The following is a 20,207-nucleotide window of genomic DNA, read 5'->3' on the forward strand; positions in this document are numbered from 1 at the left end:
CACTTTCTTCACTGTCTCCATGATGCGTCGTAGGTGAGGGTGACCGACCCGTACAGTATCCTACACTTGGCAAGGAACGGAGGCCCCAGCAGGCCCTCGGACCAAATGCTTCCAGCTTGGCTGGATATTAATGAAAAGATAACGTCAAAGAATCACAATGATTGAACTTCACCGCTTATTGCAAGTTTTGATCAGTATTGGCGAGCGCATCGAGACACGTTGAGTGGGTTGTGAAATGAGATCCATGAGGTGAGATTCATTCCATTGTGAGCGAACATAAGTGGGTCTCGGCGTGGTAGTCACATGACCCACGCGATGCGGCCTCCTACAGAAGACGCGTCGACGCGTTTCAGTCGTAATTGCCGGGCAAGTCCAGCACGCATAGGTACTTTCCCAATTGGGACGTCATCGATTCCGACCTCAATCATCCTCCGCCAAGGGATTCCACGGTCTATACTACCTTAATTGTACGAACGATTGATTCCATCGTGGCCTCCATTGTCGCCGACAATGGATGACGACTTCGGCTTCGACTCGGCCGATGAAGCCGATCTGCTCGCTGTAGTGGACGCTGCTCCCTCTGCAGCCAAGCGACCTAATGAGGATACGGATCAAAGTGAAGAACCAGGACCGAAACGACAGAGAGGTTCCTCCGATCACTCGGTTCTGGCCCGCAGAGTCTTGCGAGAACGATTCGGCCTGGAAAGCTTTCGTCTGGAGCAGGAAGCAGCAATCAGTCGCATCATCAGTGGCGACAGCGCTGTTGTAGTATTTCCTACTGGCGGAGGAAAGAGTTTGTGCTATCAGGTATGGAGGCTCTGCTCAGAATAGTCACTTATGTCTAATATAAAAAGGTCCCCGCCGTGGCTATAAAGGAGCTCGACAAGGAAACAGGATCGCGCAGCCCAGAAGAAAGTGGTGTCACGGTCGTCATTTCTCCCCTCATAGCACTGATGAAGGACCAAGTTGATGCCCTCAGACGCCGAGGCATCGCTGCAGCCGTTCTGGATTCGACGCAAAGTCGCGAAGAGTTCGTCGATGTTCACAGCAAGCTGGCGTGCGGCAAACTCGATCTCCTATACTGCGCACCAGAGCGGCTCAACAACGAGGGCTTTCTTGCGTCCCTTAAGTCAATCCGTGGTGGCATTCGCTTATTAGCGATTGATGAAGCACATTGCATTTCAGAAGTATGTCTCAAATTGTCACAAACCCCCTACTAGTACTTAATACGAATTCCATCATCTGACAGAATCGCAGTGGGGACACTCCTTCCGCCCAGACTACCTGAAAAGTCAGTTTCTAACGCGGCCATTGTTTCCGCTCTGACTGACGATAGCTCTTAGTCGCTCGTTTTGCGAAGGAAGCCAATGTGGACAGAGTCATCTGTCTCACAGCGACCGCGACAGCAGCCGTTGCGAAAGACATTCGAACTACTTTCGACATCCCGCCCGAGGGTCTTTTCGTGACAAGCATGTACCGACCCAAGTCAGTCAGGCAATCACAATACTTCTTTTAGTTAGCATCATGCTCACATCTCCTAGTCTCCGATTATTGGTCGAGCCTATCACTACAGATGACGACCAAGTCGAGATATGCACTAAATTCTTGAAGAAACACCCCGGCCCATCCATTATATACGTCACAACCCATGCGGTAAGCTTCTACTCACCTCACAACGGTGAACTTACTAACCTTGATACGAACAGGCTGCAGACACTCTAGCCAATGAACTATCTAAAAAGAAGTTCAATGCTCGCGCATATCATGGAGGACTAAACGCAGACGTACGGGGCGGAATACAAGACACATTTCTCAAGAGTCAAAACATGATCGTGAGTTGGTCCGACAGCCTCCGGAGGAGGAAGTTCTGACATTGACATCTACTATTAGATTGTTGGCACAATTGCATTTGGCATGGGTATCGACAAGGAGAACGTGCGGACCATCATCCATTTCGATCTTCCAGGCAGCCTTGAAGCCTATAGCCAACAGATTGGGAGGGCTGGACGAGACGGCAAGCCAAGCACGTGCATGCTCTATCTTTCGGACAAAGATTTCTTTGTCAGAAACGTCTTCATCCATGGCGAACGACCATCCATGCTGGCTCTACGCGCACTGTTTGAGGAGATCTGCAGCAAGGAGAACTGTCAGCTGAAGCCCGGAGACCCCTTCTCCGTGGCTATCACGTCGCAATCACGGCGGATAGACATTAGGGTTTGTCAAATCTATTTTCCTTGACTTTAGTCGGCATTCATCTCAACTAATGGTGGACAGGAGACCCAACTTTCCATCATCTACGCCTACCTAGAATTGAAGTTCGGCCTTCTCCGGGCTAGCACTCCTCAGTACTCCGAATACAAATATCAGGTGCTGCAGCATCGTGGTCTTGAGATCGACGGCTCACCAGCATCGAAGTACATCTTATCCCACTCCAGAAAAGCGCAAACCTGGACAAATGTCGATGTTGACGTTCCTGTTGGGAACGGCGGAGTAAGTCGCGCTGATGTTACGCGGAAATTAGACTCGTGGGCCGAGTCTGGCATCATCAAGCTCAGCAAGACCGGTGTCCAAAAGGTTTTCCGCGTCAGCAAGAAACTCCCAAGTCATCAGGCCGATATTGACGAAATCATCGACAGCATAGACAAGGAAATTGTGAAGAAGGAGAAGCAGGATTTGCAGCGCGTTCAAGACCTGGTCAACCTGCTGACAGGCAAAAGCTGCCTTACTCGTGGGCTTGCAACTTACTTTGCCGATACGACTCACTCTTCAGTCAAGGAATGTGGCCACTGCACATGGTGCGAAACACATCAGCAGGTCAGGTTACCGGGATTTACCCCCAAACCTTTAGATGAAAAGGCCATGAGAAGGGTGTTGGCCGTATGCAAAGAAGCATGTCAACAAGAGGCGAGGAAGGCCAAAGGTGGTAAACCGAAGACCACAGCACTTCAGACTAGGCAGGCTCTGGCCAACAGCACAGCCAAAGACGATGCCCGATTCATGGCCTGCGTGGCTTTCGGTATCCGGACACCCCGCATCAGTAGCATGAGCTTGCACAACAACAAGGCCGTGTTTGAGACAATGAGCACCTGCAACTTCAACGTAAGTACATTCGGGAAAGCCAAGATGTAACGTTCCCTATGAGCATCGGACTGACCTTGAATCAGGATCTCGTTCAGAAATTCGAAGACATGATAAAATGAATGAAGTAATAGATTTCCGAGGTCTCAATTGATGGCTCCACTATCAGACAAACGTCAAGTACAGCTGGAGGCTCACAAAGTAGCGGCAATCTGCCTGGCTTTACGATGAATTGCCGAGCTATGTATGTATTGATACCTTAGTTCGACTACGAGGCCCTGGCAAATACTCAACTAGAATGCTCAACTATATCGTGTATCCTAAAGGTATCAATCGCCCTGAACTCAATCATAAACGCCTGTGGGGTGATTGGTAGATCAAGAACTGAAAACCAAGTACAAAAACTGAAGTACACTCGCTGTCATTGATATCTGTATCAAAGAAAGCCTTGCTGTGGATTCAAAGGAAATCAAGTCTTTGATCTGAATCTATCACGGCATCAAGTACAGCCAGTCGACTGCCTCTCCCAAATACCCTTTCTCGACGGAATCCTCATCTCGTCCATCAAAGTCGAGTTTTTCTTCTCCTTCCTTTTCCTCCCAAGTATCACAAACAAACACTTGCAAATTACGATATTTGCCCGTCTTCCTGAGTCTCCGAAGGTGCTCCTCCAACCAATAACGATATGGAGAATGATTATGGTGGCGGTCTCGTGCTCGTACGATACGCAGCTTTCGTAAAGATTTTGGGAACTGGCGTAGAATGTTTTCGTCCTGTGTGCCGGCGTCCTGTAACTGCGTCGTGAAGGTTTCCAGATTACAGAGCTTGTGTAGAAGCAGACTCGCTGTTTCTCCAGTCGATCGATCGGGGAACCGGACACTTAGAGCTTTAAGTGTCTCTTTGTGCTCGACCAACGCGTCAATCATATCCACCATCTGACTGACACTCGACACACATCTGTCAAGTCCGAAATGACATAAGTGCTTTGGCGTCGAGATAATTTCCATGATGAACGGTTGCATGTTTAAACTCGACCAGATGGAAATATTGGTGAGCTTTTCCCAAGTTTGCGATCCGTCAAACCATGCGTCGTCGAAATGCTGTATCTTGAGAGATCTTAATTTTGGGGCATTCTTTGAGATAGCTTTGACAAGCTCCATTGGAAATCGTCCCACGCGAGGTGTGCATTTGATGCGTAGGGTTTCCAAGTTTGGAAAGACGTCATCTTCCATCAGGAGAAGTTTGTTCGAGACATCATGGTTTCGGTGATTTTCACTCAAGATGTACTCAATCTCAAGTTCTCTCAACGATTTGGCCATGAGAGGAACCATTATGGCAAGTATGTTGAAATGGCCGCCACGATTCCATCCTTTTGGGTGAACTGCAAGCCTCATTTTACTGAGTGTCTCTTCAATAAACAGAACTTCGTCATCTGACAATCTCATCTCTTGCTGCCGAGGAGATTGCTCTGGAGCGTGGATAGGAATGCACACACGTCGCACATGTTGTGTACAATATGGGCGGGAGTCCCAACCTCTAATGAGAGAAATCAGGTGGCTATGTCCGGGTTTCACCAGCCAGACGTAGCTGAATAGATTTCGCCTGACCAGCTGTCGAAAAGCTCGACATGTTCGACTGAGTGCCTCCAAGTCTGACAGCTTGCTCTTGAAACTGGCGTCTACCCAGTACAGGTGCGAATACGATGGTGCAGTCGAAAGCTGATCAAAAATATGCTGGATAACCTCCGGCGGTAATTTTGCAATCCCCACCATTGCCTTTTTTGTGAAGGTATCTTCCCGTAGATGCATGAAATGCCGTGTGGAACTTAGTTATGTTGTGAAGTGCAGTAAGTGTTGGTGGTAAAAGAGTTGGTGAACGTATTCAGAGGAGCTGTTCGTCAAAGATGTTTTCTTTCATGACCCATCTATGGCGTGTATTTAAGAAAACTTTGTTGTGCGGACCGACCGTATAAAGATGGACTTGGTACAAGTCACTTAGCTGTTTCTGTCAAATCAGTAACCTGTGTAGTCTTCTGGTCCTCAAGGTCCGCGAATCTAGGGTATCCATCAGTCTTAATACATGCCGACACGTACTGGCATTCCAAGTTTAGCATCCGAGCTTCGAACTATTAATAACGTCAAGATCTTCTGGTCTCTGTGGCCAGCTCACATTTGCGTCGTATATCTACTTTCAGAAGTGCGTTACAGGACCGTACATTCAAACCACGGCCAAAACGGGGACGTGCTACCATCGTCGATGGATGCTCTGCCATATTCACTTTTATGGTTCTGCGGAATTAAGGGAGGAAGCTCCCCTACTTTTGTTCACATTTAACGTTGCGCGCCAACCAGGCTAGGAATTTGACTTTTCTTGGACATTATGAAACTATTCTCCGAGGTTGTCAACTGCAACTGCAGAGTATGTTTCGTATTAGCAATGGTTCTGGCTGGTGGCAGATTCCTTTCTCAGTTCATCGATCTCAGTACCATCCCCACATGTCCATGTCAGCTATCTTCCAGTATAATCCATTTCCGCGTGGATTGTAACTTGTCAAAGGACATTGGGCCACAGTGGCATATGTCTTGACGGTGAAGGTCTTCAGAGTATTTCCTATTCCATCACCTCAATCTCCTCGGCTTCCTCCACGTCCCTCTTATTGCCCTTCTTGCCACCCTTGCCTCCATTGAGCGCCTACAGTCTCCTGTTAGCATTTATTTCTACTCAAAGAGTCGACGTTCACACTCACGGCCTGCTTGTTCTTCTTGTTCTGTTGCTCACCGCCCTTGAACTCGCCAGAGAGCTTCTTGAGAGTAGCCTGGTCTTGCTTGGAGTTGTTGCCCTTCAGGCCCTTGGCCTGCTTTGCCTCCTTGGCCTGTGCACCTTGAACCTAGAAACGAACAATTAGATCTAGGTCGCTCGAGATGACAATGAAAAACACATTTGCCATACCTTCTTGAGACCGTCATTCAACTGCTTGTTCTTGGGATCCGCGTTCTTCTGGTTCTTCTCGCGTTGCTTCTGTCCCTTGGCGATGTCCTTGTTGAGCTGGCCCGACTGCTTCTTGAAGTCTTTGGTGCCCTCGGCCTTTTGGACCTTCTTGACGTCCTTTTGCTCTTGCTTTTGAATATTAATATTCTTGTCGATGCCAGCGGCCTCCTTCTTTCTTCCCGCCGCGCTACCCTTCTTAGATGCGCTTTGCGCCCGCTCAACAAGTGCGTCTACCGGTGCCGGCACGGGCAGAGCAACAACGAAGGTGAAGAGGAGGAAGAGAGAGAGGATGAGCTGAGGGACGCGCATCTTGGCGATTTGGTAGTATTAATGAATGATTTGAATAAGGTATTAAGGGTCGACGCCGTCAAGACTGTAGCTCGATGAACTGAGATGAGAAGGAGATGGTGAAGAAAAGATGTTGCTTGTGATGGCGCTTTTGAGCAGCTTATATACGCTCAGTTTTGGACTCAACGGTCAATGGAAGAGCTTGTTGCGAGTCATCATCCCATTTCCTAGGTATTTGCGCTTCGTCCGAGGGATGTCGACGGATCTAGCCACCATACATTGACAACGTTCTTCTGCCCGAAGTCGTGATGCTTTCGTGATCGTTTCGCCCTGCAGCAGAGGAAGCTTTTCTTGTGTCGCATACGAGAGCAATTACGCCCGCGAACCATCTGAAGTCAAACGACTGTTGACAAGTGACAAGCTTTTGGGTGGAGTCGAAACGAAGAAAGTTTAGCCGCATAAGTGTTTTGGGCTGAACCTAGATGCCAAGACCTTTTACACCATGCTGAATGTTCGGGTCACATTCCACAATAGATGCCAAGATAGATCGGACTCGACTGAAAGTATCGTATTAGTGCGAGGCTGGTCAGATTATACGCGGAAACGGAAGGAGAAAGGGACATGGGAAGAACGATTATGGTTCTTACACCAAGTGCCTGGAGAGACGATACCTGTATGTTCTATGTCTTGGTCCTTAGAGTGGATACGTCGTACTTCGAGACTATGCCACAATCATTACAAAAGCATTCAGAACCTCTCATCATATTCGAGCCAAAATTGACAAACTACCGCTTCGGGTAAATTTGAGAGAGTCAGAATGCACGCAAGACGAAGGATGCATGAAGCTGGAACCACTCCAGCCCTGCTACGGAATTCCCCTGCGTCTCAAGTACACACACCAATCAGATTATCATCCAACTAGTATGAACTCTACGATAGTGTAAGAACATGGCAAAACGAAGTGTCTCTTGTCTTGTCCGCCTCATTCGCCGTGTCACTGCAGGTAGATCTAAGCTCGTGCATGTCTTTACCATCTAGAAAGCGGCCTTCGCTTCGCGGACATTGCAAGAGCCAAACGCGGGTAAATTTTAGGCCATACACTTGCATAAAAGAGGAGAAAGCTTGTGAAGCTTGCGGCAGCCTATAACCACGATGCTTGCTCTTCCCGTCTTGTCAGGCGCGGGCAGCGGGGCCGGCCTCCGCCTTTTGTCCGCACTACCACTTCCCCGCGCTAGGTGGAACAAAAGAAAGTTTAAGCTCTCTTGACATGCGGTAATTTGCTCGAAACTCCTGACTAGCGCCGGAATACTTAAGCTTCTTTTTCATCTTTGTTTTAGCACCGTTGGAGGCTTAAAGTTGGCTAATGACTTATTCAACAAAACATCCTGATGGAGAAACGAATGATTAGAGTGAAAATAAAGCGCGACAGTCAGTTTTGAGGTTGGATCGCTAGGGAATCCCTGCGTCAATCATGGATCATCGTCTGAAAACCATTTCCTTAGATGATTTGCAATATGATCTTCGTCGTCCAAAAAGCGCTGCCAAGAAGAACATCGCCAAGAGCTGCCTTTAGCACGGTACAGCCAAAGAACACTGTCTGAGCGGCTGTCACCATCACGCATCACAGACATCGCATAATCTATGCTCAAATCACAAGTAGCAGTCAAAGTGCATTGGGGTCCATCAAGTCCTCTCCGGTAGCTTGTCCGTAGAAAGCCTTGCTGACGGGTCATCGGCCTTATCCTTAGACCTGGGCTATCCCAAGCGCATGCCTAGAGAAGGTTGGATTTAGGGCAGACCCGGCACTAGCAAGAGCTTATTATCGACGTTTGAGTCTCAGGACATCGGCACACTAACTTGCCGCGGCTGTTCAACGCCTAATACTATGAAAGCGACGAGGCGAGCAGGATTTGAGGCTTACACACGGATCACCCTACCGCTTTCGGCTTGACGCGTGGTCGGAATTCCGGCAAGCTGGTCGTCCAACCCACTGAGCCCAGACCAAGTCGATCATATGCCGGCTGTGCCTGCCTATCGGTAGATATCCTGCGGAGATCGCCTCCGGTGGGATGGTGTGGGCTAACACATCATCAAGCTGAGACACGTTATGCCTCGCCGACTCAGGCAACCTTACTAAAGATTCAGTCCAGACTCGGTTCTTCATTGTCGTTCCCGCAGGGCCATAACAAACCTGCTCATTCCCCTCGCCGTCGTCACTTGAGTCACTAAAGACAACTTAGCTTGAAACATCACTGTGGGCACCAGGATGAACTAGCTAGCTCAGCAGGAGATAGCATTAATACTTTTATGTTTAAACGTGGCCAATTCAGATATGGAGGTTTACCGACTCTAGAAGATGATGCACATATTACATAGGTAGATGATATCAAAACCCCCTTTCCGTTAACACATGCAGATACGGCATCACAACAACGACTGATGCAGCCATCATGAGACTGGAAGGCCAAAGGCAAGCGGAGGAGCTTATGCCAATTTGATGGTGTAGCGCGAGGCAACCTTAGATGTTGCGCAGAAATCTGTCTTTAAGCATGTCTTTTTGTCCACATCGTCAAGCTCCATCATGGCATGCCATAAACAAGACTGAGTGGCCAAAAGACTGCAGAATAATTATGTAGGATATCAATGACACCCATAGTGAGTTGTGGCGATACTGCAACAATGCCCGTCATATGCCGTCGATGCACGTTCTTAGAATTAGAGTAGCTGCTATGCCAAGTCCCTTGTTGAGTTCATCTCCCGAGTCCTTTAACGTCGGAGTGAGGGTCTACATTTCTGAGGCTATCTGGGGAGACTTCGCTCGCACTAATACTATTTGTTTGTTTCAAAGTTCTGCCTTTGCTGGCGGCTCGGGTGGTTCTCGATATCGTTTTCACGGTATTAATACACAGAATCAGTGAATACTCTCACTGTCTCAATAGACTATTTTTCTTAGATTTTTCCACCTTTCCAACTTTCCCTCCTGCAAAATTCACAACCGCGGATCATTGACGGCGATGTTGGGCGCCCGACGCCACCACCTGCACTAATACTATATCAATGTTACGTGGGCGAATTTCGTTCAAAGAAGGTGCTCCAGGTCAGATTTGTTATCTCCCAGAGGCTCTTTAAACTGGAACCCAGTCTGAAGTTCTTTTCCAGGCTTTTCCGATAAAAGTCTTTTTTCCCTTTACTCTTTGAAATGATAAATTCAGCCAACGGGGAATTGTTCGGCTCGGTTCGGCCCCACCGTTGTCCTCTTCGTAGCTGCAAGTTCGGGGAAGGCCCGGGATATCCGCATCTCGGAAAGTCCGCCTTAGACTATGGCGGGGAAGTGGGAACGCGGGGCGGGCAAACGAGAGAATCTGCAAATCAATGTTACTCAAGCTCTTAGCAGAGACCGGGGTGGAATCAAACTGTTTGGGAAATAAAGCAGGCGGCAGCTGCATGTTCATAGAATCCTTCGCCATCAAAGTGACAGAAAGCTTTCTTCAGCCTTGAATATGCAGTTTCTGCGTTTCATATCCTTCGTTTCATGCCCGTTGGGTGTCCTAGGCTCTCTGGCAAATACGTCTTACACCAATCCAATCATTCCAGGGTGGCACTCAGATCCTAGTTGTGCTTTTGTCCCTGAGTGGAATGAGACTTTGTTCTGCACGACGTCGTCATTCATCACCTTCCCAGGAAATCCTGTCTTTGCCAGCAAAGATCTTATCGACTGGAAACTTGCAAGCAATGCAGTCAACCGGGTGTCCCAGTTCCCTCTGGTTCGCAACGGAAGTCAAGGTGAAGACCTTGGCATGTTTGCAAGTACTTTACGTTACAACAATGGCACGTTCTACTTGATCTCAACTTGGGTCAGTGCCCAGCTCGGAGGACCAAAGTTTGTCATCTTCACTACAAAGGACCCATTTGACGACCTGTCATGGTCCGATGCGATATGGCCAGAAACACCAGGCGACACAATTGATCCAGACATCTTCTTCGACGATGACGGCTCTGTTATTGTTGCTTCTTCCGGAACACCCATCAAGGCAGTTTACCTTGATCTCTCCACCGGCAATACCAGTGAGCCTTGGGACCTTTGGAATGGGACTGGAGGCGCAAATGCCGAAGGCCCCCATGTATACAAGAAGGATGGATACTACTACTTATTGATTGCTGAAGGTGGCACTCAACTAAATCATTCGGCGACTATTGCACGATCTAAGAGCATCAAAGGACCTTGGGAAGCGGCACCTCATAACCCCCTTGTTTCCAATAGAGGCACCAAGGAATATTTTCAAACTGTTGGCCATGCTGATCTCTTTCAAGACTCGGCTGGAAACTGGTGGGGGGTTGCTTTGTCTACCCGCGGAGGACCGGATCTTTACAACAGTCTTAACTATCCCATGGGCAGAGAGACTGTTCTTTTCCCAGTCTCTTGGCTGGCAGGAGGCTGGCCTATCGCAGATACAGTTCGCGGAAACATGAGCGGACCGTTGCCCAACAAGTCCTCTGTTCAACGAGGAGTTGGCCCTCTTGTTGGAGAAGCAGATGTGGAAGATTTCAAGCCGGGATCCACGATTCCGTCGCATTGGGTCTATTGGAGAGCTCCATTCAATGCCTCATACTTCACCGTATCTCCCCAGGGTCATGAGAATGCTCTTCAGATGACTGCCTCTCGCACTAATCTCACAAGAGATGCTGTCTTCAATGTCACCACTGAGGGTGTCACATCTGTCTTTCGACGGCAGGAACACACTTTCTTCAACTTTACTGTTGATATCGAGTTAGGTTTTGGAAAGACTGTCGGTGACGAAGTCGGAGTCTCCAATTATGTCAATCCTAATCAGCATGTCGATCTCGGTATCATTTACCAAGCCACTGTGTCTGACAAGGGAGACGAGCTCGAGCCTTACTTCCAACTCAGGGCTCGTTCAATCAACAACTCAACAGCTCCTGATCCAAAGATCGTACCAATTCCGCAAGAACTGTTGGGCCGAGCTATTAGGATTAGGATCTCTCCGAGGAATGAGACTCACAATGAGTTCTTTGGAAGCTCGGCAGATCATGTAGGTTCTGAGCAGTCGCTCTGGGTCTTCAACAACGCGTTGTTGGCCGGAGATGGAGCTACAACCGGTGGTTTGCTCGGTGTCTATGCTACTACAAACGGTGGGAATGGCTCCTTCAACGGGTACGTTGGAAGGTGGAGATACGAACCGATTGGCCAGAAGGTGGATTACAGTGTCTTTGTTCCAACATCAACCAAACGACAGTAGGCATGGGTGTAATCCTCTCTAAGTCTTAATAGTAAATGTATGAGGGCAGGAATTATGTGCATCTCTGCCCAAGCAAGATTGAAATTCGATATCGACACATCTCCGATAAGCCCAAGACTATCCGTTTGCTTTTCCGAAGGCAATCCCTAAGAACAAAGCTAAATCGCTGTGTATGCTGATATTCGCAATCATGCTGGCAAAAGGCTGGAGAGCTATGATGCCCTTCGCTGACAATCGATACGTCTTCTAATGCAAAACCTCGGTGGGTGTATTCATTATCAATCTTTTCATGTACAGTTTGAAAACCCACTGGATTCATGGTCCATTGTGAACTTCGTCCCAATGCACTTCAGTGAAGTCTTCAGAAGGGCTGTCCAAAAGAGGCTGGTCATTATGACGCAAGATGTCGTCAAAAAAGGCCCGAATGAACGTCCTTGAGATATGGACCATTCTCCTCCCGTCAATTGGCCCCTGTGTACGTGTCGTGCCGAAAGTCTTCCAGAACCCCAGGTCAGACCAGTCAGGATGCAAACTTCCATCCACCGAGAACAGACGCCACCAGCCAGTCTGCCAGGCTCGGTAGTTGTTCCAGGTGCGGTCCGAATTCGCGTTGTGGCCCTGGAAGCCTAGAATCATCGAGGGTTTCTTGAGATCCGAGTCCGATGTGCTGTTCAATCGACCCCAGTTGGCACCGTCGACGTTTATAGCGGCTGCTACTGCATCGCTCTCGAGAGCTACGGTGAGAGCAGCAGAGCCTCCTAACGATATCCCGAATGTGCCGAAATCGGTGGTCCTAAAGGGAGCTTCAAGCCTTGCCACGAGTGAGGGGAAGTAGCCGATGAAGTGCAGCTGCTGTCTGACCCTGACGGCATGCAAGTCCTCTACCCAGGCAAGGGAATAATTGCTGAAATTCGGTGGCAGTCCGTAGACGCCCGTGCGATTGGGGTACCGCAAAAAAGGCTGCTCATAAACGTGATCAAACGCAGCAACGACATATCCTTCATACCATGCAAAGTTAGTCTGGAGTTCTGAGCAACGACGCATTGAGGGATCGCGAGCTTACCATGTGATATCAGTTCCGAGATGATTATGTAGTCGCCATCCGTCGGAACACCCCAACCACCAGGTCCGAAAAGAAGTGTTGGGCCGCTCTCTTCATTCAGATAAGTCGCGTTCCATCTCAGCGTCGACGTCAAGTGAGAAATATTGTAGCTCCACAGGTCGGTGTATAATTTGGCAAGCTCAGGTTCGAGGTACGGCTTTGGGCAAGGCTTCTCGTCTTCGGTAGGATAGTACAGCGTGACGAGGTACTCAGTCGAAACACCGTTCGGCCACACGACATCATTATCTTCCAAGAAGGGGACGACGAAACGCTGAGCGCCGACGTTGTACCCTCCCGTAGGATCAGGGAGTGGTTCTCCGAGGGCCATACACGCGAGCGACACGCAGAACCAAATCGCCAGGGCTCTGGGGGTTTGAGCCTTCATGTTGACGATCGAGGGCGCAGTGAAGCCGTTCAATACATTGACCAAGATCATCATTCCCCGATGCGATATTGGAGGATTTAAATATGTTTTCTGATATGGGCGTTGTTCTTGGCATAGAGTTTTTGCCTCGCGAACCCCTCTCGGTGCAGAGTTGGAATTCATTGCCAGACGCACTGTAGCGGCGCAGTCAAATCAGCTTAGTTTGCAGTCTCTACGAGAACTAGCCTTAGCTCAATCAGGCAGCTGGGGGAAACCTTTATGCTGACAGGAGTCAGAATGTGCAACGTCGGGCAACTGGTTGTGCGCGTAGTGTGGGGGACGGCCTGCGAAGCGTCTTGGCAATCAGAGTGCAAGTAAGCTGACAGCAGGTCGGGTGATATAAGGCCGGGTGGTCACTCTGCCTTCGATTCCCGTTGCTAGTCGAGGATAATTGTCAGCCTCATCATAGATTGACGATCTTATATCTTGCCCGGCACTCAGCTCCATGTTGCACAGCCAAGGTGCAAGGCTTCAAGTTGAGTCTAAGGAATTGTGCGAAGTGAAAATCTGAATCGCTGCAGGCTGTGATCAAATGCGTCCTGGATTCTGCTAGGCAGGACAAATGAAAGACAGATCCAACAAGCCAGCACGATGGCTGTCATGAGAGATGGGGAGGTTGCGATCGAGAGAGGAACAGGGATGGTATACATGTACTACTCTGTAAAGGACATGACATCAGCCATAAGCCTACTTCCGATACCACATTCTCGTGATCTTCGTCCTTCTCTGTTTTGCCTGTAAGAGAAACACGCCATGTAGTAGAGCCTCTGCAGTGGGTGGGCATCCGGGCACGTAGATGTCGACGGGTACAATCCGATCCACTCCCCTGACGACTGAGTAGCTGTAGTGGTAGTAACCACCTCCATTCGCACAACTGCCCATGCTGATAACCCATTTCGGGTCGGGCATCTGGTCGTAGCATTGTCGAACAGCAGGTGCCATCTTGTTCGTGACCGTGCCAGCAACGATCATAACATCAGCTTGTCGAGGTGAGGCGCGGAAGATGATGCCGAGACGATCCTGGTCGTAGCGGGGCATGGATACATGCATCATCTCTATACCGCAGCAGGCCAGACCAAAGGTCAAGGGCCAGAAGGAACCCTGGCGGGCCCAATTGACGATGCTATCCAAGGTCGTTCTGTTATTGCTGTTAGCCAGTGATGGGAGTGTCGAAACGTGATGTTCTGATGGACTTACAACACATGTTCGACGGCGTTGGATGGTGGTTTGATGATTTGGCTGTCAAAGGGGAGAGTGTTCTGTGGCACGATGCTAGTTTTCGTAGAGTGTGATCTCGCATGGCTCTGATGGCGATGATGCTGAGGTCCAAGTATAGATGATGTAGATGAAAGATGAAGGGCATAAACTTGTGCTCGAGGTGCCAGTCTCAACGGATGATACCGCAAAACAGCTAGTGAGATGGTGAGCCATGGGTATGAAGACCATGCGTGTGCGTGAGAAGTAGCCGTTGACGACTGAGGACCCCGAGAGCCCGAGGAGGTATTGAAGATAGAACGGACTTACAAAGGCTGGACATCTTATACGACTCAATAGGGTCGGTCAAAATCGATCATCGAGCAGAGGGAAAGCTGAGCAAGGCAGAAGGGTAGGTATCAGATAGGTCAAGTCAATCATTTGCAAGAAAGAGCGCAGCCTCGGACATTATAACAGGCCACCGGAGGCCGAGAGTAATGCGTCAAACATCAAGAATATTGGTCATTTTATACGGTATTCGAATCACGGAAACCCCCCATCGATGCATTATATTGCGGTAGCCGCAAAGTGGGTGCAGGGTGTGGTATCTTAAAGAGGTTCCTGGTGCAAAAGGTACTACTGATGAAGTGACTTGTTTCACTTGATACATATGGCTATGATACTATGGTTGTAGGAGAAAATTCATATTGCGGGGGTTTCCGGGTGCTGCAGTTGACGTTGATGATGGTGAGAAGTTGAGGAAGGAAGAGGTCGAAATGCAGATTGAAGTTGGGGGAGTAGCCTCTTTCCCTTTATTTTGTGCCAAGACCGAAGACGCTGTGATTCGCCAAGGGATCCACTAAGGTGGATTGTGGGGCTGCGACAGCGAGGGTTCTGTCCCAATCGGGATAGTGATTCCACCTGACCTCAGGGCGGGACAACCGGGGCTCACCGAGATCCCGGGGGTGGGATTTCTCCGGTCGCATAGATACATACATACAGACTGCCCTCAAGCCCCTTGTGGCGGCCTTGTGGGTCCCCATCCTGCCATCCCGCGTCATTCCGAACGCGTTCATCGGCTTAAACCCACCATCTTCACATTCTCTGTCGTTCATCCAAGCCCACTGCCAACCAACGCGACCTGATTACTGAGAATCCTAAGCCCAATTCGAATAGCCCGCCGCTATCACTACTGGGATTCTTCAACTACGCCGCCGGTAGACAGCCGGACCCGCCATGGCCGCTCCTTCAACCGGTGGCCATACATGTGCTATTTGCGGGAAGCAGTATCAAAGAAGTGCTCATCTACGCCGGCACGAATCCACGCGTAGGTAGTCAGTCTCCTTGTTTCCTCTTTTCATTTTTTTCATCCTTTCCGTATTTCTTCTTTTGTGTCAACATTTTGCCCCTTTGGGACTACAGCCTGTTCTGTTCCGGGCGATCTCGCCTACTTCCCGCCTGACAGTGATGACTGCCCGGATTTATCGGTTGTCGTTATCAATGTATTGTCAGTTCGTTCCAGCATTCAACGTGACAGGATTCACCTTGCCTCATCTCAATCAAGCTTTTGCGTAGTATACCAACCAGCCCGAGCTACATTTTAGCGTTTGATTGACTTCTTCGGGATTTTTCTTTTGACCTCGGTACTCACAACCTCGCAGACGTGGAATCCGCTAGGTACAAGTGCCTGTACTGCGAAAAGGCGTTCGCCAGACGGTTCGTATCATCTTGCGCACATCCATGCCGAAAATCACACTAAAGCGTGACAGAGATGTGTGCCGTAAGCACACAATCCACTGCCCCAAGAAACAAGACCAAGAAACCGTTCCAAATCTCAAGCGCGGCCAGAAACCCCGCGCATGCGACGCCTGCTTTCACAGCAAGCAGTCATGCGATACTTCTGATCCCTGCGTGCGATGCGTCTCTCGCAAGCTCCAATGCACATATCACCGGTTGGAAGAGAGCACATCCGTGATCACAGATGCATCCTCATCCACACCGTCCTCATCATTGGCCACAACCGCGGTAGGCACACCTGATAATGACAAGGACCGCACCAAAATCACAGTCGCTTTCCTTCTCGGTCTGACAAATCCCAACTCGGAGAACATACTCGAGTTCCTCGCCAGTGAAGCAGCTGCGAGAACCGAGGGCGATGGAATCGATACAACAATGAAGGACATGCATGTGCCCACGCAATACCCTCCAAACATGCTGATCGATGATGACTTCACGTTCCTCCCTTATGGGTTTGCATCAACATTCGCTCCCGAGCTGATAGACTTCAATTCCTTGGACGTCTTGTCAGAAAACATACTATCCAACACTAGGATGTCGTTTCTTGTGCCTGAAAGCCTAGAACCGCGATCAGCCGAAATAATCTCGGGATTGCAAGAACTTCATCACACTCTGGTTGCCACAAATCAATGGTATGACGGCACCTTTGATCTTGACACGGCAAACTCGGTGTTCTCGGCAGGCAATCTGTGCCAATTTGCTGCGACCTACTTCCGAGTCAGTCACCTCGACTTTCCTATCGTTCATCGGCCAGACTTTGGCAGTGACTATACAACCAAACAGCTGCTCTTGGCCGTTGGACTCTCTGGGTCTCTGAGATCACCCCCAAGCGACGATGCCCTCGCAGCCCGTGGCTATCTCACGCTTGCCGAGGAATACATTTTTCGCTGCCTTGAGCGTCTGATGCCCCCAGGCTCAGCGCCAGAGTTCACCCATGAGCTTGAAGAGACACTACAGGCAGCCCTCATGATCCACTCTGTTCAGTTCTTCCGAAACGACGTAGCATCGCGGCGGAAGAACAGAACCCAGCGACTCCCGCAGCTTGTATCGGCCGTACGGGTTCTCGGTCTAGCACAGACCAAACATGCTCCCATATTCCAATATGAAGAATTCGTGCGCAATGAGTCAAAAATCAGGTTAGCCTTTTCTTCCCCCTCAGTAGACACATCGTTGCTGACAGGTGTGCAGACTCGCCATTTGGACGGCGTTAGGAGACTGGCAGCAATGCGGCATGTTCAATACGCCGCCATCGATGACGCCTGCAGAGCTGACTTGTGATCTGCCAAGCCCCTTGGAACTTTGGGATGCTAAAGACGCGGCGGAGTACTATGAAGCGGCCAACGCTCTCGGGGCCGACGGTTCTAGGCGGATTTGTTCCGTCAAACAATGCACCGACGCGCTGATGGCTGAGAACTGGGTCGGCATGGGGAGCTTCCCGTTCCAAGATATCAGCGGATCCGACCTACAATTGTTAATTTTCGGTATGTTCGGCCCCTTTGCCTCGTTTGGATTCAAGCATACGCAAGAAGTGGACGGATCTGATGACAATAGCACTTAACGGTATGTTGGCATCGGCCAATCTCATGGGCGTCTTACCTGCGTGTGCACCAGCCCTATTGCGTGCCGTTTCCAGGTGGGAAGTCATGTGGGACACGATCAGGGGTCGCATGGAGCCCGCCGTTTTCGAAAAAGCAGGCATGATCCGGTACAATAGCGAGCTATGCTGGATAGCTAGAAAGCTCGTTCACGTCTCCATCTCGGGAGACAAGAGTTCTGCGTACATGCAGAAAGTTGGACACGATTCTCTTGTGCAACTGCATGAGTTCGTGCGTCAGTATCGCGATAGCTGAACAGTGTCTTCGATGGCTACCAGCGCGAGTGAGCCAAGCATCCATGCAACGGAAAGTACGAGCACGGATATTGCTGTCTTTCACAACTCCCCTTCAACCACACATGTACTTCAAGATGATTAATGAGGAACTCGGAACTTTGGAAGCGAAAAGTCAAATGTTTGGATAGTGTAGCCGTCTGTTATTCAAAGCTGATTGTGGGCTTTTCCAATGCTAGAGAACTCGCATTCAATCGATTCGATAAATCAAACAGGACGGCGTCAGGCAAGATTCATACTGATCTCTACCGCCTTTTCCTCCATCTTACTGGTAAAGTACAAACAAACATTCTCGCCAAAACTCAACTCTCAGAAAGCAATGACCATCAATCCGCATCAACCCTCGAATGACTCTTTCAACGTCCCTTGACGGCAGACACCAATATGATATCGCCGACAGAATCACTCGCCACCTTTTGAGACTCCATTCTTCACACTAAGTTTTACAAGTGACGCTTGCGCGCACAGCCACCCTTGGAAGCAGCGGTCGTGGTGGTGGAAGCGGCAGCAGAAGTAGCAGAGGTAGCAGGGGGAACGCCAGAAGCAGCACCGCTCGGGGGAGCACCACTGGGACCGGCACCGCTGGGGAAAGTACCGCTGGGAGGGCCACCGGCACCTCCGGGGCCACCGCCGCCGTTTCCGGAAGAGGTATCGACACCACCGTCGGCGTAGTAGTGGGCAGCGGCGCTGGCAGAGCTGGAGTAGTCGGCGGTGGTGTTGTATCCAACGGTGATCCAGGCCAAGACACCCTCGGAGATGTCGTCACCGAGCAGGACGTACTGGACAAAGGGGTCGTAGTCCGCAGTCGCTTCACCAAAGGCGATGCTGTCACCAGAGTTGAGAGTCAGCTCCTGCGTGTTGGTGTTGTAAGGCGCGACAGCCTCGACTTCCGAGATGAGGGTCTGGTCGAAGAAAAGCTGGCCGACGTGGTTAGTCACGCCGTCGACGTAGGTGTCGTTGTCCAGGACAGTGGCGCCCGTCGTCGTCTTGACGTGGATGTGGGTAGCACGGCCGGTGTAGTGGCCCGGGAACATGGTATCGAACTGGACAACACCATCGTTGTCGGTCTGCTGCACGCCGCGGCCAAAGGTCGAGTTCAGACCGCCCTGGCCGGTGGCAGAGACACCAGAGTACACACCGGTCGCATTGCAGTGCCAAGCGTCGATCAGGATCTCGGGCACACCCGCGCAGGTGGAGACGTCGACAAATTGGACGTCGAGATGCAGAGGCACGCCGGACTGTCCATCAGTCATCTCGCTGCGGATCAACTCGCCGGCAACCCAGTAGGGACCAATCGTGGTCTCGGGAACGACGACGCAGGTGGTGTTCTGGGCGAAGAGAGTGGCAGGGTCGGTATCGAGAGTGTATCCAGCGGAAGACTTGTGGTCGACAGCTGCCCAGGTGGTCAAGTCACTCTCAGCACGGCGGCGGATCGGAGCTAAAGAATCACATGTCAGCCAGGAATTTTGAAAGATTTTCCCGTGGAATCTCACCAGTCGCAGAAATGGCTCTCTTGGCGCGGAGCTCCTTGAGCTTGGCCTCGCGACGTTGGATAGCACGCTGCTTGAGGGCGATGTCGGCAGCCGAGCCGGCACAGGCGTCGAGAGCCCGGCGGGTGCTGGCGGCAACAGATCGGCGCAGGGCCATCTCGCGCTTATGGACGTGAGGATCATGCTTCTCTCCTGGGTGCGCAGTAACACCGGTGAGGGCGATGGCCGCCAACGCGAGGCGGGAAACGGTAACCATTTTTGTTGAATCGAGATGTCAAAGTTGAAAATAGCGAAAGTGAAGTGAAAAAAGAATGTAAGTTCTCAAGGTCTTGCTCAAGTGAAGAAGTGAAGGAGAAGTGCCTAGAATGACTGATGGTGGTGAGAAAAGAAACAAGCACTGTTGAACTTCGCCATGGCTCAACGTCTTTATGTATGCCATCTCCGGGAGGGAACAAGATAAGTCAACATACCCACTTCCTGGCACCCCCCTGTTTCTGGCACCACAAAAACGATGGGATCACAACCCAACCTCCTCATTACTATTAACTATTGATCCTCAACCACACCCACTACAATACAGCTGCCAGCCTCACTAGGGCATTCAGAGTCGCTGGATTCAGCCGTGATAACCTCCTTTTCACCCGCTTCGATTTGAGCCCGATGGATATCCCTGATGTTCGCGAACTTCGTATTGGGATCG

General features: G+C 50.2%; 10 protein-coding genes across 10 annotated transcripts; 5 read left to right on the forward strand and 5 right to left on the reverse strand.

Moving 5' to 3' along the window:
* Positions 1–510: 510 nt before the first annotated feature.
* On the forward strand, positions 511–3,200 carry CTAM01_16130 (RecQ family ATP-dependent DNA helicase; the record flags this gene model as incomplete). Its single annotated transcript, XM_060532123.1, has 9 exons — positions 511–807; positions 855–1,187; positions 1,258–1,291; positions 1,344–1,485; positions 1,542–1,653; positions 1,707–1,832; positions 1,891–2,214; positions 2,275–3,099; positions 3,165–3,200. 9 exons carry the CDS (start codon positions 511–513, stop codon positions 3,198–3,200), a joined length of 2,229 nt encoding a protein of 742 aa, XP_060373302.1.
* Positions 3,201–3,569: 369 nt separating this feature from the next.
* On the reverse strand, positions 3,570–4,850 carry CTAM01_16131 (uncharacterized protein; the record flags this gene model as incomplete). The annotated part of the gene is made up of 2 exons (XM_060532124.1): positions 3,570–3,746; positions 3,864–4,850. The coding sequence occupies 2 exons, from the start codon at positions 4,848–4,850 to the stop codon at positions 3,570–3,572; spliced, it is 1,164 nt and encodes a 387-aa protein (XP_060373303.1).
* An 838-nt stretch (positions 4,851–5,688) lies between these two features.
* CTAM01_16132 (uncharacterized protein) lies at positions 5,689–6,375 on the reverse strand (the record flags this gene model as incomplete). Its single annotated transcript, XM_060532125.1, has 3 exons — positions 5,689–5,769; positions 5,825–5,965; positions 6,028–6,375. 3 exons carry the CDS (start codon positions 6,373–6,375, stop codon positions 5,689–5,691), a joined length of 570 nt encoding a protein of 189 aa, XP_060373304.1.
* A 2,805-nt stretch (positions 6,376–9,180) lies between these two features.
* On the forward strand, positions 9,181–9,363 carry CTAM01_16133 (uncharacterized protein; the record flags this gene model as incomplete). The annotated part of the gene is made up of 1 exon (XM_060532126.1): positions 9,181–9,363. A coding segment is annotated over one exon (183 nt), but the record flags the coding sequence as incomplete, so codon positions are not given.
* A 491-nt stretch (positions 9,364–9,854) lies between these two features.
* CTAM01_16134 (uncharacterized protein) lies at positions 9,855–11,612 on the forward strand (the record flags this gene model as incomplete). Its single annotated transcript, XM_060532127.1, has 1 exon — positions 9,855–11,612. The coding sequence occupies one exon, from the start codon at positions 9,855–9,857 to the stop codon at positions 11,610–11,612; it is 1,758 nt and encodes a 585-aa protein (XP_060373306.1).
* A 315-nt stretch (positions 11,613–11,927) lies between these two features.
* CTAM01_16135 (platelet-activating factor acetylhydrolase) lies at positions 11,928–13,099 on the reverse strand (the record flags this gene model as incomplete). The annotated part of the gene is made up of 2 exons (XM_060532128.1): positions 11,928–12,610; positions 12,676–13,099. 2 exons carry the CDS (start codon positions 13,097–13,099, stop codon positions 11,928–11,930), a joined length of 1,107 nt encoding a protein of 368 aa, XP_060373307.1.
* Positions 13,100–13,825: 726 nt separating this feature from the next.
* On the reverse strand, positions 13,826–14,675 carry CTAM01_16136 (NADH-quinone oxidoreductase; the record flags this gene model as incomplete). The annotated part of the gene is made up of 3 exons (XM_060532129.1): positions 13,826–14,276; positions 14,336–14,549; positions 14,663–14,675. 3 exons carry the CDS (start codon positions 14,673–14,675, stop codon positions 13,826–13,828), a joined length of 678 nt encoding a protein of 225 aa, XP_060373308.1.
* A 1,397-nt stretch (positions 14,676–16,072) lies between these two features.
* Positions 16,073–17,979, forward strand: CTAM01_16137 (uncharacterized protein; the record flags this gene model as incomplete). The annotated part of the gene is made up of 3 exons (XM_060532130.1): positions 16,073–17,265; positions 17,318–17,610; positions 17,681–17,979. The coding sequence occupies 3 exons, from the start codon at positions 16,073–16,075 to the stop codon at positions 17,977–17,979; spliced, it is 1,785 nt and encodes a 594-aa protein (XP_060373309.1).
* Positions 17,980–18,460: 481 nt separating this feature from the next.
* On the reverse strand, positions 18,461–19,763 carry CTAM01_16138 (uncharacterized protein; the record flags this gene model as incomplete). Its single annotated transcript, XM_060532131.1, has 2 exons — positions 18,461–19,455; positions 19,511–19,763. 2 exons carry the CDS (start codon positions 19,761–19,763, stop codon positions 18,461–18,463), a joined length of 1,248 nt encoding a protein of 415 aa, XP_060373310.1.
* A 116-nt stretch (positions 19,764–19,879) lies between these two features.
* Positions 19,880–20,053, forward strand: CTAM01_16139 (uncharacterized protein; the record flags this gene model as incomplete). Its single annotated transcript, XM_060532132.1, has 1 exon — positions 19,880–20,053. The coding sequence occupies one exon, from the start codon at positions 19,880–19,882 to the stop codon at positions 20,051–20,053; it is 174 nt and encodes a 57-aa protein (XP_060373311.1).
* Between the last annotated feature and the right edge of the window lie 154 nt (positions 20,054–20,207).

The sequence above is a fragment of the Colletotrichum tamarilloi genome (genome assembly GCF_030869305.1).
Source record: "Colletotrichum tamarilloi strain Tom-12 chromosome Unknown Scaffold_198.1, whole genome shotgun sequence".
In the NCBI taxonomy this organism is placed as follows: Eukaryota; Fungi; Ascomycota; class Sordariomycetes; order Glomerellales; family Glomerellaceae; genus Colletotrichum; species Colletotrichum tamarilloi.